The following is a 13,294-nucleotide window of genomic DNA, read 5'->3' as shown; positions in this document are numbered from 1 at the left end:
GGAGACTAGAGCAGCTGTTCAGAGGTGGCTAGTAAGACGATGTATGTTGTCAATGATATAGTGAGATCGTGCAAGACTTATTGCCCATCTATCTTGTGCAGATGTGAGGATTACCCACTCTACCATTCCTACAAAATGCTTTAGAAAAAAAAAAACACCTTGTTGTCTTAAAAACTCTGACAGACTTCTGGTGAGATCTGTGATCTGCTCCTACGTTAAGATCCAGCACCTGGGGGCGAGAACATGGCCATGCCCCCTGTGTCAAGGTGGGCTTGCAGACCAGTCAGCCGGGGCCATGCTGCCATCCTGGTCGGCAGCCACGACCAGCTGCATTTTCTAGGAGAAGGCTCCAAGAGATGACTATGGCTAGACATAGGCTAGGAAGTAGTTGAGGACACATTCGGGCTTTGAGGGACGTGTTTACTTGGGTTCATGGGTTTACAGAGTTAAAGAGAAAGGTGTACATGAAGAGTTAATCCCTGAGGCCAAATTTGAAAGGGAGAAAATCAACATCCACAGAAAATGGGGAAGGGCACAAGTCTTTGTGTGGGCTTACATTCAGACATTTTTATCTGTAGGGGGAAAAAATGCTTTCTTAGAAAATGACTCAGCAGGGGGAAGTCTTGTCTCTACCTCTCTCTCTCTCTCGGGTTCTGCACTTTGGGGTCCCTTTTGTGAGCACTCTCCATCTTTCCTTATCAAGATTAACGGTGTGACCCCCCAGTGTCCACTGTCTTCAAGGACAGGAGGCTCTAAAGACATTCTCCCTCATTAGACCCTTTGTTTTGTCTTTGCAGGTCTGCATTTCTTGTCCTTCCTCTAAGTCTCCGCTCTCTGCTGATTATCCCCACAGATCTTTAGGGTACAAGGTCCCTTTACCTTGGGGGAGGTCAGCATGGTGACCTGTTTGCCAACCCAGCCCCATCTAGAGTCTCAGTGGCCCCAGCAATGTTGAGCAGAGCACTTTCAAGAGCACATTCAAGACAGGAGTGTCAGAGGTCCCAAGCAAATGAAGGGCGGGGACAGTTGGGGGTTGGGTGGGGGGATAAGGACAGCAGCAGGGAACCAGATACCATGCTGCTGAGAAGAAGAAAAAAAAGGCATTGGTTTAAGTCAGGAAACAAAAAAAGGGAACTGAGTGGCTGTGAAAGGGTGGGGTTTGCTCAGACTGTCCTTCCTCTCTGGACTGTAAGAATATGTCTCCAGGGCCAGTGTCTTCTGAGATCGAATTACACCTTCAAAGTCCTGGCATCTCAATGCATCTGGGAAGCTACCTGCATTAAGTCAGGACTGAGGTGGGTCTGGGGTATGGCAAGGGCTGGGCAGCCGCCGCAAATCCTTTTCATGGGGACCGCCCCCTCAAGGCAGGAGAGAAAGCATGGCTCGTGCCATATAGTCTTGCCCGAAAAGGAGGCTGACAGAGGGTAGCAGGGTCATCAGTGCAAGGCCCTGGCAGCCCTTCCCGATGATCAGAAGGGACTGAAGGGTTCCTTCTGAGTCAGGTTGTGGGGGGAAGAAGAAGAGCAAAGAGGGACATGAGGGGACCACTGGAACAGGTAGCAACTGTTGGAAGTGGGCACCCTTGCAAACCTTGGCAAAAGAGGAATCTTGGCGATGGCAGGAGGATACAAATATGCCATTTGGTCAAATACTGCCTGAAGATGCAAAAGGTAGATTTGTGTCCAGAGGCCCTTAGGAGAAGAAAATCTAAGAGGCACATTGAGAGAACAGTAAAAACTCACGTGCCTTTGTAAACTGGGGAAAAGCCCAGGCTAACCCTGGGGGGAAGTTGCCTGCCATGGGCTAATTCGGACCGTTGTTGCCAGGAGCAGAGCTGGCTTATTGGAAGGATTGTGTGTGCCAGCCTCGTGGTGATGTGGGTCACAGACTGGGCCAGAAGAAAATAGCCTCACCCTCAGCCCAAACAGTGGGGCTGACCCCTGAGGTCATGGGGCCAGTTTTTCCTATTAGCACTGCCTGCCATGTGCACGGCTTTCTTTTGTCTTCATCATTTCTCCTCTTCCTTTCTCTTCTCTCCTCCTCTCCTTTCCCCCCTCTCCGTCCCCTTACTCCTTTTCCTCCCCCTACTCTCTCTACTTGTATTCCCTCTTCCTATACACCCCCCTTTTATCTCGTTCATTACCGCATTCCTGGGAATAGGTTCAGAGCTTAATGAACAGTTGGTGAATTGCATTAGATTATTCCTGCCCTTTCCTTTCCCTTTCTAGTACCTTCCCCATAGGATTGTCATGAATAGTAACTGTTAATATATATAAAACGGTTAAAGCCTGGCAATTGTAAGTGCTAATATCTCCATGTTTGCTCTGATTTTTATACTGCCTGAGCGGCTCTGCCTAGGGCAGATGGTGTGGCATTTAGAATAAAAGTGGTTGGTGGCCCTGATCAAGACATCCCTGGATGAGCTATTAGACCTCCAAATGGAATCCTGGTCCAATTTCCTTTCTTAATTTATTTTTATTTTTAAAAAGATTTTATTTATTTGTTTGTCAGAGAGATAGAGTACAAGCAGGCAGTGAGGCAGGCAGAGAGAGGGTTGAGGGGAAGCAGGCTCCCTGCGGAGCAAGGAGCCCGATGTGGGACTTGATCCCAGGACACTGGGATCATCACCTGAGCCAAAGGCAGCCACCCAACCAACTGAGCCGCCCCGACATCCCCAATTAACTTTTTAAAAAAGATTTTATTTATTTATTTATTTGCCACAGAGAGAGAGAGCACAGTAGGGGGAGTTGGAGAGGGAGAAGCAGGCTCACAGCTGAGCAGGGGGCCTGATGTGGGGCTCAATGCAGGGCTCCATCCCAGGACCCTGGGACCATGACCTGAGCCAAAGGCAGACACTTAACTTACTGAGCCACCCAGACGCCCCAGTCCTGGCCCAGTGTCCTGATCACCCAGTTCTCCAAGCTCCAAATCTCTATGGCATGTTGTGGGTTTCCAGATGCAGAACAGCAGCAAAGCCCAGAGGTGGGATCTATAAAGCTGAGGGACTGTCCTCTGTACTGTTAGCTGTGTTCTAGCTCTGCTCCTTCCCTCCTTTTGCATGCCAAGCCCCTGAAACCAGGGTGCTATAGCCTCTTGGGAGCCTCAGTTATTTGATAAAACAATGCCATCCTCCTAATAAGCTACAAAATGCAAATACTCATGGAACCTAAAGCATTCAACCAAAACACTATCCCTTAAGGCTAACCCTGTTTGCTCTGTTCTGACCTCCTTTATAGCCAAACTGTTTAAACTGTTTGTGTTAAAGCCCAAATTCTGTTGCTTATGGCCAGTGATGTGTTTGTCTGGAGCCCTTTGTGAACTCTTTATGGTGAGAAACAGTGCAATTTTCCATCCACTTCAAGGGTCTCGGTGTAATTTTAAATTATCATCACCATGATATACTATTTCCATTTGAACAAATCTCCTACAGAGACTTTCCTTTCAGCGGACTCAACCCATACCAGGAAGTGACTTAGGTGTAAGGGGAAGACATGCCTTTTGAAAACGAGTTCAGATGTTCTCCAAAGAGTTGCCAGATCCCTGCTGCTGTTTGCCCAAAGATGCTACGGGGAGGCCAAATCGCTAACTCCTGGGAATAAGGGAGAGCTAGAATTTTCAGTGAGGCAGTATTCAACAAGAAGCTAGAAACAAGACATTGACCTAATTCACTCCAAAGCTGCTTGGTTATGCAAATGAAGCCATCAGGGGAGGGGGAGAGAGAACTCCTCTGAGGACCCTGAAACAAATAGGCCACGTGTGACTTTCAGTTTCTATAGAGGTTCATGTGCACTGACACAGGGTGTTTGAAACACAAAATCCTTAATCCCAGGCTTTCCTTCTTACTCTCGGAGAAGCATCACTAGATGCCCTGAGAGTTAATGTTGCTTATCTGAACGTCAAGCTCATCTCACAGCCTTGCATCCCTAAAAACAATAAACTATAGTCAATTAGCTCATCTCTAGAAGACAAGATTCTTGAGAGTCAATATAAGTTAAATTTTAGACAAGTTGTAGGTTGGAATACACTGGAGTTCCAGATCACTGGCTCAATGAAAAAGCAGACTAGTCGGCAATAAAAACAGAGTAAAAAAACTGACTAGAAATGGAGCTGAAAATAAATAAAGGAATGGGAAAAGCAGACTCTCAAAAACTGCTGTCTGGAGTGGAAATTGGTAAAATGCCTCTGGAAACTACTTTGTCAATATATTTCAAAATGCAAAATGCACGCACTTTCTGACTTGGTAAATGATACTTATATAGAGATACTAATACCACGGAAAAATACTCAAGAATACTGTTAAACAAGACCTTCAGATATTTTGGGGAAAAGGTGTGTTGGGAGGATGGATGGATAGATAATGTTCAGGAATGCAAGGAAACTGCAAATACTATATGTAACACAATCTCCAACCTAAGAGAAATGCACAAGAAAAAATGGAAGGTAATATGCCCCAAGATTAATGCCTTTGCAAAATGAGCTTGTAATTGAGATTTTCTTTTTAATATTCTTATCCTTGAAACATTTTTTATAATTAAATGTGTTCATTTACTATTGAAAGAGAAAAAACAGCATATGTTTAAGCCAGGGAAAACAAAAACTGAACCTAAAGAGAAGGCCAAAGGGCCTCTCAAGTCCAGAGCTAAAAATGGACACCACAGGAGTCACCCTCAGAGCAGAGGGACAGTGCTGAAAGTATTACCACCAGTCTGATGCTGAGTGCAGACTTCAGATTAACCATCTGGCTCTCATGGTCAATGTTAACATGACAAGAGGCTGAAGAAGAACCAGAGACCCAAGACCTCTTAGAGAGGACTGCAGGAGGTGAGAAGTTCCCTGGGCAACACACAGCCAGAAAACTGATTTTGGCTGGAGGGCCTCACCACAAATTTGGTCACCTGTTACACTGACCATGAAGTTTATCAAATAATGACTAGAGCTTCTTGGGAATTTAGCAAGAGTAATTTGGTTTCTTTGTTGCTATGGTTATATTCTAAAGAAGATGTCTCTTCTGGTTCCCAGGCCAAGGAATTCTCAGTGAAAATCTCAATCGGAACCTGAGAGATGCTTCTTGAGACTGAGAAGAGATTTGGGGGGAAGCTAAATTTAGCCCATCATACCTATTCTAATTTCAGACAGTTGCTAATTCTACCAGATTCCATAGTAAAACTTCAGGAAGACAGGACTGAAACGGGAACAAGGGATAACACAAAGCACATAGGCCAACAGATAAGCCAGACCTGGGTTTGCCACTTCGTCTGAGTAACTGAGAATTCATTCTGAGAGTGGAAAACCATGATCACTTGCACAAGGATGTGCACAGCAGCATCACTTATAATTGAAAACAAGCAACCTGAACATCCATCAATAGGAGACTGGACAAACCAAATGTGATGAATTCATGATACAGAATACTTTAAACACATAGAAATAGTCTAGAGCTACCAACATAAATAAATCATAAACTATTATACTGGGAGGGGCACCTGGGTGGCTCAGTAGGGTAAGCATCCCACTTATGATTTCGGCTCAGGTCATGATCTCATGGGTGGTGAGATCAAGCCCCATGCAGGGCTCCACACTCAGCTGGGAGTCTGTTTGGGATACTCTCTCTCCCTCTGCTCCTCGCCCCACTCACACCAAAGTGTGTTCTCTCTCTCTCTCTCTCAAATAAATAAGTAAATATTTCTTAAAAAAATATACTGAGAAGAAAAGCAAGCTGCTGAAGAATATGTGGCTCAGTGGGTTAAAGCCTCTGCTTTCATCTCAGGTCATGATCCCAGGGTCCTGGGTTCGAGCCCCGCATTGAGCTCTCTGCTCAGCAGGGAACCTGCTTCCTCCTCTCTCTCTGCCTGCCTCTTTGCCTACTTGTGATCTCTGTCTGTCAAATAAATAAATAAAATCTTTAAAAAAATGTTAAACATGCAAACCAAACTAAATATCTTTTGTGGATATTTACATATGCAGTAATAATGTAAAAACATGCCTAGGAATGATAAACACCAAATTCAAGATATTGTTAACCTCTGAGGAAGGACGGGGATTGGTTGAAGAGGAGTTTCCAAAGAGGTTTTGACTCTATGGGTAGTATTTTATTTCTGAAAACACCAGAAGCAATTATGGCACAATGTTAAGACTGTATTAGAGCTTGGTGAGTACCTGAGTGTACTGTTCTTCTCTATACCATCTATTTGCAACATTTTATAGTGTAAAAGAAAATACATTTGATCAAAATTTTGTATTCACAGGATGCAATAACAACCCTAGGGACAAAGAGTGGATGGGTGTTTCACCTAATCTTATGCTTTTATCCCATCAACAATGAAAAGAAATCCTGAAAAGAAAACAGCAAGTAACACCAGTTAGGATCTCCTTGTGGAAGATTTAAAAGAAAATGTAAGAAAATCTGGCATGACTAAAAAGAGTCCACATGTGGGAGAAGGTACAGTTGACAGTTAACAGGGCTAAATCATCCTTTTTACTTGGAGGATTTTTGCAGAGGAAAATGCTCCAGGACCCTGCAATCTCTCTCATCCCCTGAACTTACCACCATTTCCTCTTTTGCCAAATGTTCCTAGAAGATGCAGAGGGTCTCTCCCAACTGCTCTTTGATGATAACCATGGGGGATTACAGGGTGCTGAAGTAGATAGCATCAAAACTCATTGAAGGCAAAAAAATAATAATTATATTCATATATATATATGTATATGTATATGTACGTATATATATATATATAAGGCATATGTATATGTATATATATATATATATATAAGGCATAATGTGTATATATATATATATATATATATATATATATATATATACATTATGCCTTATATATCCGGGAGGCAATGAGGTAGGTATCACAGAAACAGCAAGGGCTATGGAGTCACAAATGGATGAGGTTGAGCAAGTCACACAACTTCCATGAGTCTCATTTTCTCAGCTCTGTGTTGAGAGAAATAAATGAAATAATGAGTATAAATAATGAGTATAGACTGCACTGAAAGAAACACACGTTTCCTCCCATTCCCTGGGGAGAAAACCAAATAGATAGGCTCTGGGCAATTGAGTAATGCTTTAAAGGAGAAATAAAGAGAGAATGATATTTCTTGGATATTCTGGCTAAGTAGCTATCTGAACTATGACTGACTGGTTATTTCTAACTGGCATCTCCAGGACTCTTCCCAATCATAAGCAGTCTGTGCAGTCTTCTGAATTTTGCTCTGGTGTTGTCCCTGATAGTGTTTCTCTTAGCTTGAGCAATGATAGGGCCAAAGGCCAAATGATAGGGCCAAAGGTTTAGTTTACTGATCCTGCAGGTGCTTTTTGTATCAATTCCTTGGCATAGTGAAGTTTGTAAGATGGTTGCGCTCTTACAAGCATTCTCTTTATGAATTCTGCTGCTCCACAGGGAGCTGGGAGGCTGCAAATGTGGCTACATGAAAATCCTTGCATTTGTAGTATAATAAAGAGAACATTTTAATGCTGGAATTCTGTATTTTAAATGAAGAGTTCTGTGTTTTTCTATTATTTTTCTTCCTCTTTCTTTATATGAACAACTGTGTGTGTGTGTGTGTATAATATTCATGTCACTTCTGGTTTCCACCCCCACCCCCACTGTCTGAGTGAAGTGGAGGGTCAGCCCTCACGGTGCGTCCTTTGTGGTCAAATTGACTGTCAGCTGCTGATATGGTTAGAAAAAAATTTAGAAACTTCCACAAATAAGTTGCAGCTGCCCTCCAGTGCAGAGGGTCCATCACACACCAACCTTCAGGAAGACATAAAGACAGATTCACCTCCTTTCACATTATATTGGTGGATGGATCGGTGATGGCTAAGAAGGAACTACCACATTTTCAGGCTGTGTGTCTGGACTGGATCACAAGGAATTAAGGGGAAAGCAGTCAAAGAAGGGGCAACCAGACCTTGGAAATCCTGGCAATCCTTTAACTCAATAGTCTAGCCGTAGAGGCCATTTCACCCCTTGCTCTGAGGGGTGATGGCTAGTGAGAGACTCGCTTACTTCCTCATACTTAGACCAGCACTGAACCCTAACCCAATAGACACTTGAAAGAGAGGAAGGCGTCCTCTTGTACAAACTGGATTTGTTCTAAAAGAGAAAAAGAGCAGAGGCAGCTTCCAGAAGGACCTATCTTATAGGAAGTAAGAGCAGAGGCCAAGACTAAAGCGGATGCTGGGACAGAGCAGGGAATGTGTCCATCAAGAGCTTGCAACAAAACTGAAGGTAAAATGATGGGTATGCTTTATTCAGCTAACAGAAAGAAAACTGGATGTAGTTTGTTGGGAGGCTTCTGATCCAATTTACTGCTCATGCTACTCACTTTCATTAAGGCTTTATTTTTTCCTCTGTAATCGGAGTCTTTTTGATTGTGAAGAGGTACTTAATCGGAATTCACTGTGGGAAAAAATGGTATTGTTACAAGGATCTCTGTAAGTTGACAGTTCTTGAGAATACAGTATCATTACTTGGTTACCACTACTTCTGAATAATTGAATAATTTCAGGTTTGACAGAAATCTCTGTGGGTGTTGAGCATTAGAAAGTCCTCCGGTCTTATCAGTTCGTCACTCCTGCGGGAGACCATTTAAACCAAGGAGTCAGGGAACTGTGTGGCAAGGTGTGGGAAGAGGTACGCTCCTTGGCCTAATTTTTCTCAAAAGATCATTTATAAACCATTGAATGAATCCAGTACCAGAAGAGAGTCGCATCAACATGGTGAATAAGTGGCAAAGTGATCATTCTGAACATCCCTGGTGTTCCTTTAACCTATTTTTAATGTCTCCCCAGTATGGTAATAGAATTTTCTACACCACAGGAAAGAGCAAAATAACGGTGCGGATAGCCTCAGACTTTGATAAAAACCACTCCCTTGCTTCCCTGGTGTGAGCAATAATCTGTGCTTGGCAGGTAAAAAATGATGCTGACTTTATTTATCCAGAATCCACGGTGCCACCAGAAGCACAAGGAGTTTAGATTTACAAAATGCCATCTATTCCCCCCTTAAGAAAAACCCACATGTAACAAAATTTGAGGTGAGCTGGTGATTTTTTCAATACTTACTTAGTGCCCCATTTTGTGACAGTATTTATGTTTTCACTTTATCTTTCTAAGGAAGGTTTGGAATTTGTACTATGCAATTGTGCATAAACTTTAAGTGAATAACTAATAAGAAGCATGTTTTGTGTGAATCAAAAGAGCCAATGGTGATTTTTCATAACTTTCTTTGCACTTCTGTACTTCAGTTACCTAAACTGAGTCTTTCTAGAGTATTGTGAGTTTAGCGAGGGTAAACAAGTTACTTTTTGTAAATAATCAGAGATGGCATTCATAAGAGCAAGACAGTTGCATCACTTCTGTATGACAATGTCTACAAGAACAAATCTAAGAAAAAAAGGAGAGGAAAAACCAAAACCAAAACCAAAACCAAAAACAACCAATAACTGCCTCCCTCAAAATTGTTTTTCAGTTTTAGAACAAAGCTTGTATCCTTTGTAGCTCAGCCAGTGGCTGATGGGCAAAATCGGTTGGGCGGCAGTTAGTATACGTCCATAACTGCAGGTGCAGCCTCCATATTCTTACTAGACCCCTGGGTTACAGACCCGGTGGGACACTGTTTGAAAAACTGCATTCACTGTCTAGGAAACTGGGAACTGAAAGTCCAATATCTGCCTCAGTGGAATTCTAGCACCTGCATTGTCCCTTCTGGGGATATCAGAATCAACAGTTGCACTGAGACTTTTGCTGTTCACGGATCCTGCACATACAATAAAGGGTGGTTAGTATAAAATGGCCTCCAGACATTACCAAGCACACAGGTACATGGCCTTTGACTCCAGAGCATTCCATGATCTTATACAAAAAACCAGTGTACATGAACTCACGCTGAACCCATCCTCCCTATTCAATGCGCATCTATTACACCTGAAGACTGGCGGAGATGGAGGCTGTGGGCGAAGGATATGAAGGGAGGAGGAAGGCTCTTCATTAGCTTTGCACGATTCTGTTCCATTTGAAACTAAGTGGCCAGGCTGAGGGGAAACCAGGAGGGATGAGGATTTATGTGCTGGGTGCTCAAGAACTTTCTTTATCAACAGCACACAAGTGAGCTCCAGAAAGAAGCTATGGCTGCCGTGATACTGGAGAGCATCTTTCTGAAGCGATCCCAACAGAAAAAGAAGACCTCGCCTTTAAACTTCAAGAAGCGCCTCTTTCTCTTGACTGTGCACAAACTTTCCTACTATGAGTATGACTTTGAACGTGGGGTAAGTTTCTCTGCTGTGAAACCTGAGTATCTAGGATTTGGCCTTAGATCTTCCTTGAGGAGGTAGATAACTTTTGGTTGGAGGAGGGAGGTGGGTAGGGACCTAGGTCTATTTCAAACTCAGAAAAATGTTTCCTAGCCTAGAACTAACTGCAGCCACGCTGGAGCAAAAATTCAAAGGTGCTAAGAAGCCATGGGCGAGGAGGGGGGAATCTTACCATTGGAATCTTGCAGTTGGTAATCATTCATTAATATTGTTGAGAAGGAAATCCAAGTCTCAAAAATTATTTATTTTTTATGGTAAAAGCACACACAGTCGTCCACTCTTCTATAGTATTTGCCCTCTATCTGGTAGTCAAGGAAGTTTAGATTAATAGATCTGGAAGTGTCCTTGCTTCCCCCCCCACCCCCGCCCCTAATGGCAGGTCCTGATGGATAGGGTGTGGGTGTCACTTCACTATGTTGAATGATTAGATAACAAAATCTAATTATCTGGTTGCTTAGTCACTCCTAATCTTTCTCCATTTTCTTCCTCATTCTCTTTCTCAGAGAAGAGGCAGTAAGAAGGGCTCGATAGACGTTGAGAAAATCACCTGCGTTGAAACAGTGGTTCCTGAAAAAAATCCTCCGCCTGAAAGACAGATTGCAGTAAGTAGAGCCCGTTGTCAGAGCAGGAACAGGTGGTGAGAAACTTAGAACACTTCAACTCTCTGTAAATAAACCCGTGATGCTGTGCAATGTGTTAAAGCTCCCTCACAAAATTCTTCACTCTGTTCTTGGTTATACTGAGTTTCAGCATTTTTCCCCCAGATGCAGAACAACTCACTTAATGTTGAAAAGTTCTAATACCAATTTTACGAAGACATATCAAATTTTCTCTTTTTTTTTTTTCGGAAGGATTTTATTTTTAAAAAGGCATCTCCACACATTAGCAGAAGGAGAGGAAAAATACGGGGGTGAGGATTGGAGGGGGAGACAAACCATGAGAGACTATGGACTCTGGGAAACAAACTGAGGGTTTTAGAGGGGAGGGGGGAGGGGGGTGGGTGAGCCTGGTGGTGGGTATTAAAGAGGGCACGTATTGCATAGAGCACTGGGTGTTGTACATAAACAATGAATCTTGGAACACTACACAAAAACTAATGTTGTATTGTATGGTGACTAACATAAAAAAATAAAATTATTTTTAAAAATAAAAAATAAAATAAGTAAATAAAAGGAATCTCCACAACCAACGTGGGGCTCCACCTCACAACCCTGAGATCAAGAGTCACATACTCCGCTGCCTGAGCCAGCCAGGAGTCCCAATATGTGAAATTTTCTTTTCTTTTCTTTTCTTTTTTTAAAGATTTTATTCATTTATTTGGCAGACAGAGATCACAAGCAGGCAGAGAGGCAGGCAGAGAGGGAGTAAGCAGGCTCCCTGCCGGGCAGAGAGCCCGATGTAGGACTTGATCCCAAGACCCTGAGATCACGACCTGAGCCAAAGGCAGAGGCTTAACCCACTGAGCCACCCAGGCACCCCTGAGTCATGAGATTCTTTAACAACTCACTCTTGATTCTCCTCTCATTTCCCAGAGCCTCTCCAAGGCAAAATGCCTATGGATTTCTGAGTTGAGTCTTTTAAAAATATCATTTATTATTTTTTTCCTAATTACAAGAGTAGTGTGTACCTATTTTGGAAACTCTAGAAAATACAAAAAAGCACAATAAAGATGATAAAATCATGCATAATCCCATTATTCAGTTAGAAATGACTAATGTAGGGCGCCTGGGTGGCTCAGTGGGTTAAGCCGCTGCCTTCGGCTCAGGTCATGATCTCAGGGTCCTAGGATCGAGTCCCGCATTGGGCTCTCTGCTTGGCAGGGAGCCTGCTTCCTCCTCTCTCTCTCTGCTTGCCTCTCTGCCTACTTGTGATCTCTGTCTGTCAAATAAATAAATAAATAAAATCTTTAAAAAAAAAGAAATGACTAATGTATGTTGGTATACAGACTTACAGTTGTTTTTCTCCACTTGCAACACATATGTTCACACTAATATGTATATTGTGTATTTATTTTTGTAAAGTTTATTTACTTAGGGGGCACCTGGGTGACTCAGTTGGTTAAGCATCCAACTCTTTGTTTTGGCTCCTGTCATGATCTCAAGGGTCCTGGGATCCAGCCCTGTGATGGACTCCAGGCCCAGGCGGGAGTCTGCTGCTTGAAGATTCTCTCCCTCTGCCCCTCCCCCCACTCGCACCCTCTCTTCCTCTCTCTCTCTCTCTCTCTCTCATCTAAAATAAATAAATAAATATTTTAAAAATGTTATTTAAGTATCTCTACACCCAATGTAGGGCTCAAACTCAGGACCCTGAGATCAAGAGTCACATGCTCTTCCTACTGAGTGTGCCAGGTGCCCCTATGTACTTAGGTATTTAAAACTTAGAATCATACTACACATCTTGATTTGTAATGTACTTTTTCAATTTAACAATATATGGAAATGTTTCCCATGACAATAGATAATCTTTAATAATGTGATTTTAATGGCTGTGTGGTATTCTCTATTATGAATATACTGCAATTTGTTTAACCAATCTCTATTACACATTTAAGTTGTTCCAACTTGATATTATAACCACACACTGAGAACATCCTTGCATACATCTTTACGAACTTTTGCTATTCTTTACCTTATAATAACTTCCTAGAAGTAAAATATTGTTCTTCTCTTTATTAAATCTGCACAATTTGGTTATGTTTATCTTTTTATTCGATTTTATTTTCTAGCAGTGTAATTTAAATTTTATACACTCCTACAAGCTATACATGAGCTATACCTCTATTTCTCTACATTCTTTCCATTACCAGATATTTTATATGTTTGTTAATTTGACAGCCAAGAAAAGTGATATTTCATTGCTGACTTATTTTTCAATATTTGGTTACTCATAAGGTTGAGTGTTTGTTTATATGTCTTACAGTTCATTTATGTTTTTCCATTTGTGAATTGCCTGTTCATTTTTTGCCATT

General features: G+C 42.3%; 1 protein-coding gene across 4 annotated transcripts in view; it reads left to right on the top strand.

Moving 5' to 3' along the window:
* The first annotated feature begins 1,148 nt into the window (after window positions 1-1,148).
* The window catches only part of BTK (Bruton tyrosine kinase), a 32,511-nt gene continuing 20,365 nt past the window's right edge, over window positions 1,149-13,294 (top strand). Inside the window, exons 1-4 of one of the 4 annotated variants that reach the window (XM_032330513.1) lie at window positions 1,157-1,295; window positions 6,246-6,393; window positions 10,114-10,281; window positions 10,830-10,928. In XM_032330513.1, the coding sequence (XP_032186404.1) occupies window positions 10,141-10,281; window positions 10,830-10,928 (240 nt within the window). In that variant the 5' untranslated portion in view covers window positions 1,157-1,295; window positions 6,246-6,393; window positions 10,114-10,140. Of the gene's footprint in view, window positions 1,296-6,245; window positions 6,394-7,586; window positions 8,244-10,113; window positions 10,282-10,829; window positions 10,929-13,294 lie in introns of those variants that run through there. The other 3 variants (XM_032330512.1, XM_032330511.1, XM_032330510.1) reach the window with 3 other exon arrangements.

The sequence above is a fragment of the Mustela erminea genome, chromosome X (assembly GCF_009829155.1).
Source record: "Mustela erminea isolate mMusErm1 chromosome X, mMusErm1.Pri, whole genome shotgun sequence".
NCBI lineage: Eukaryota > Metazoa > Chordata > Mammalia > Carnivora > Mustelidae > Mustela > Mustela erminea.
This window is presented reverse-complemented; position numbering and strand designations above follow the sequence as displayed.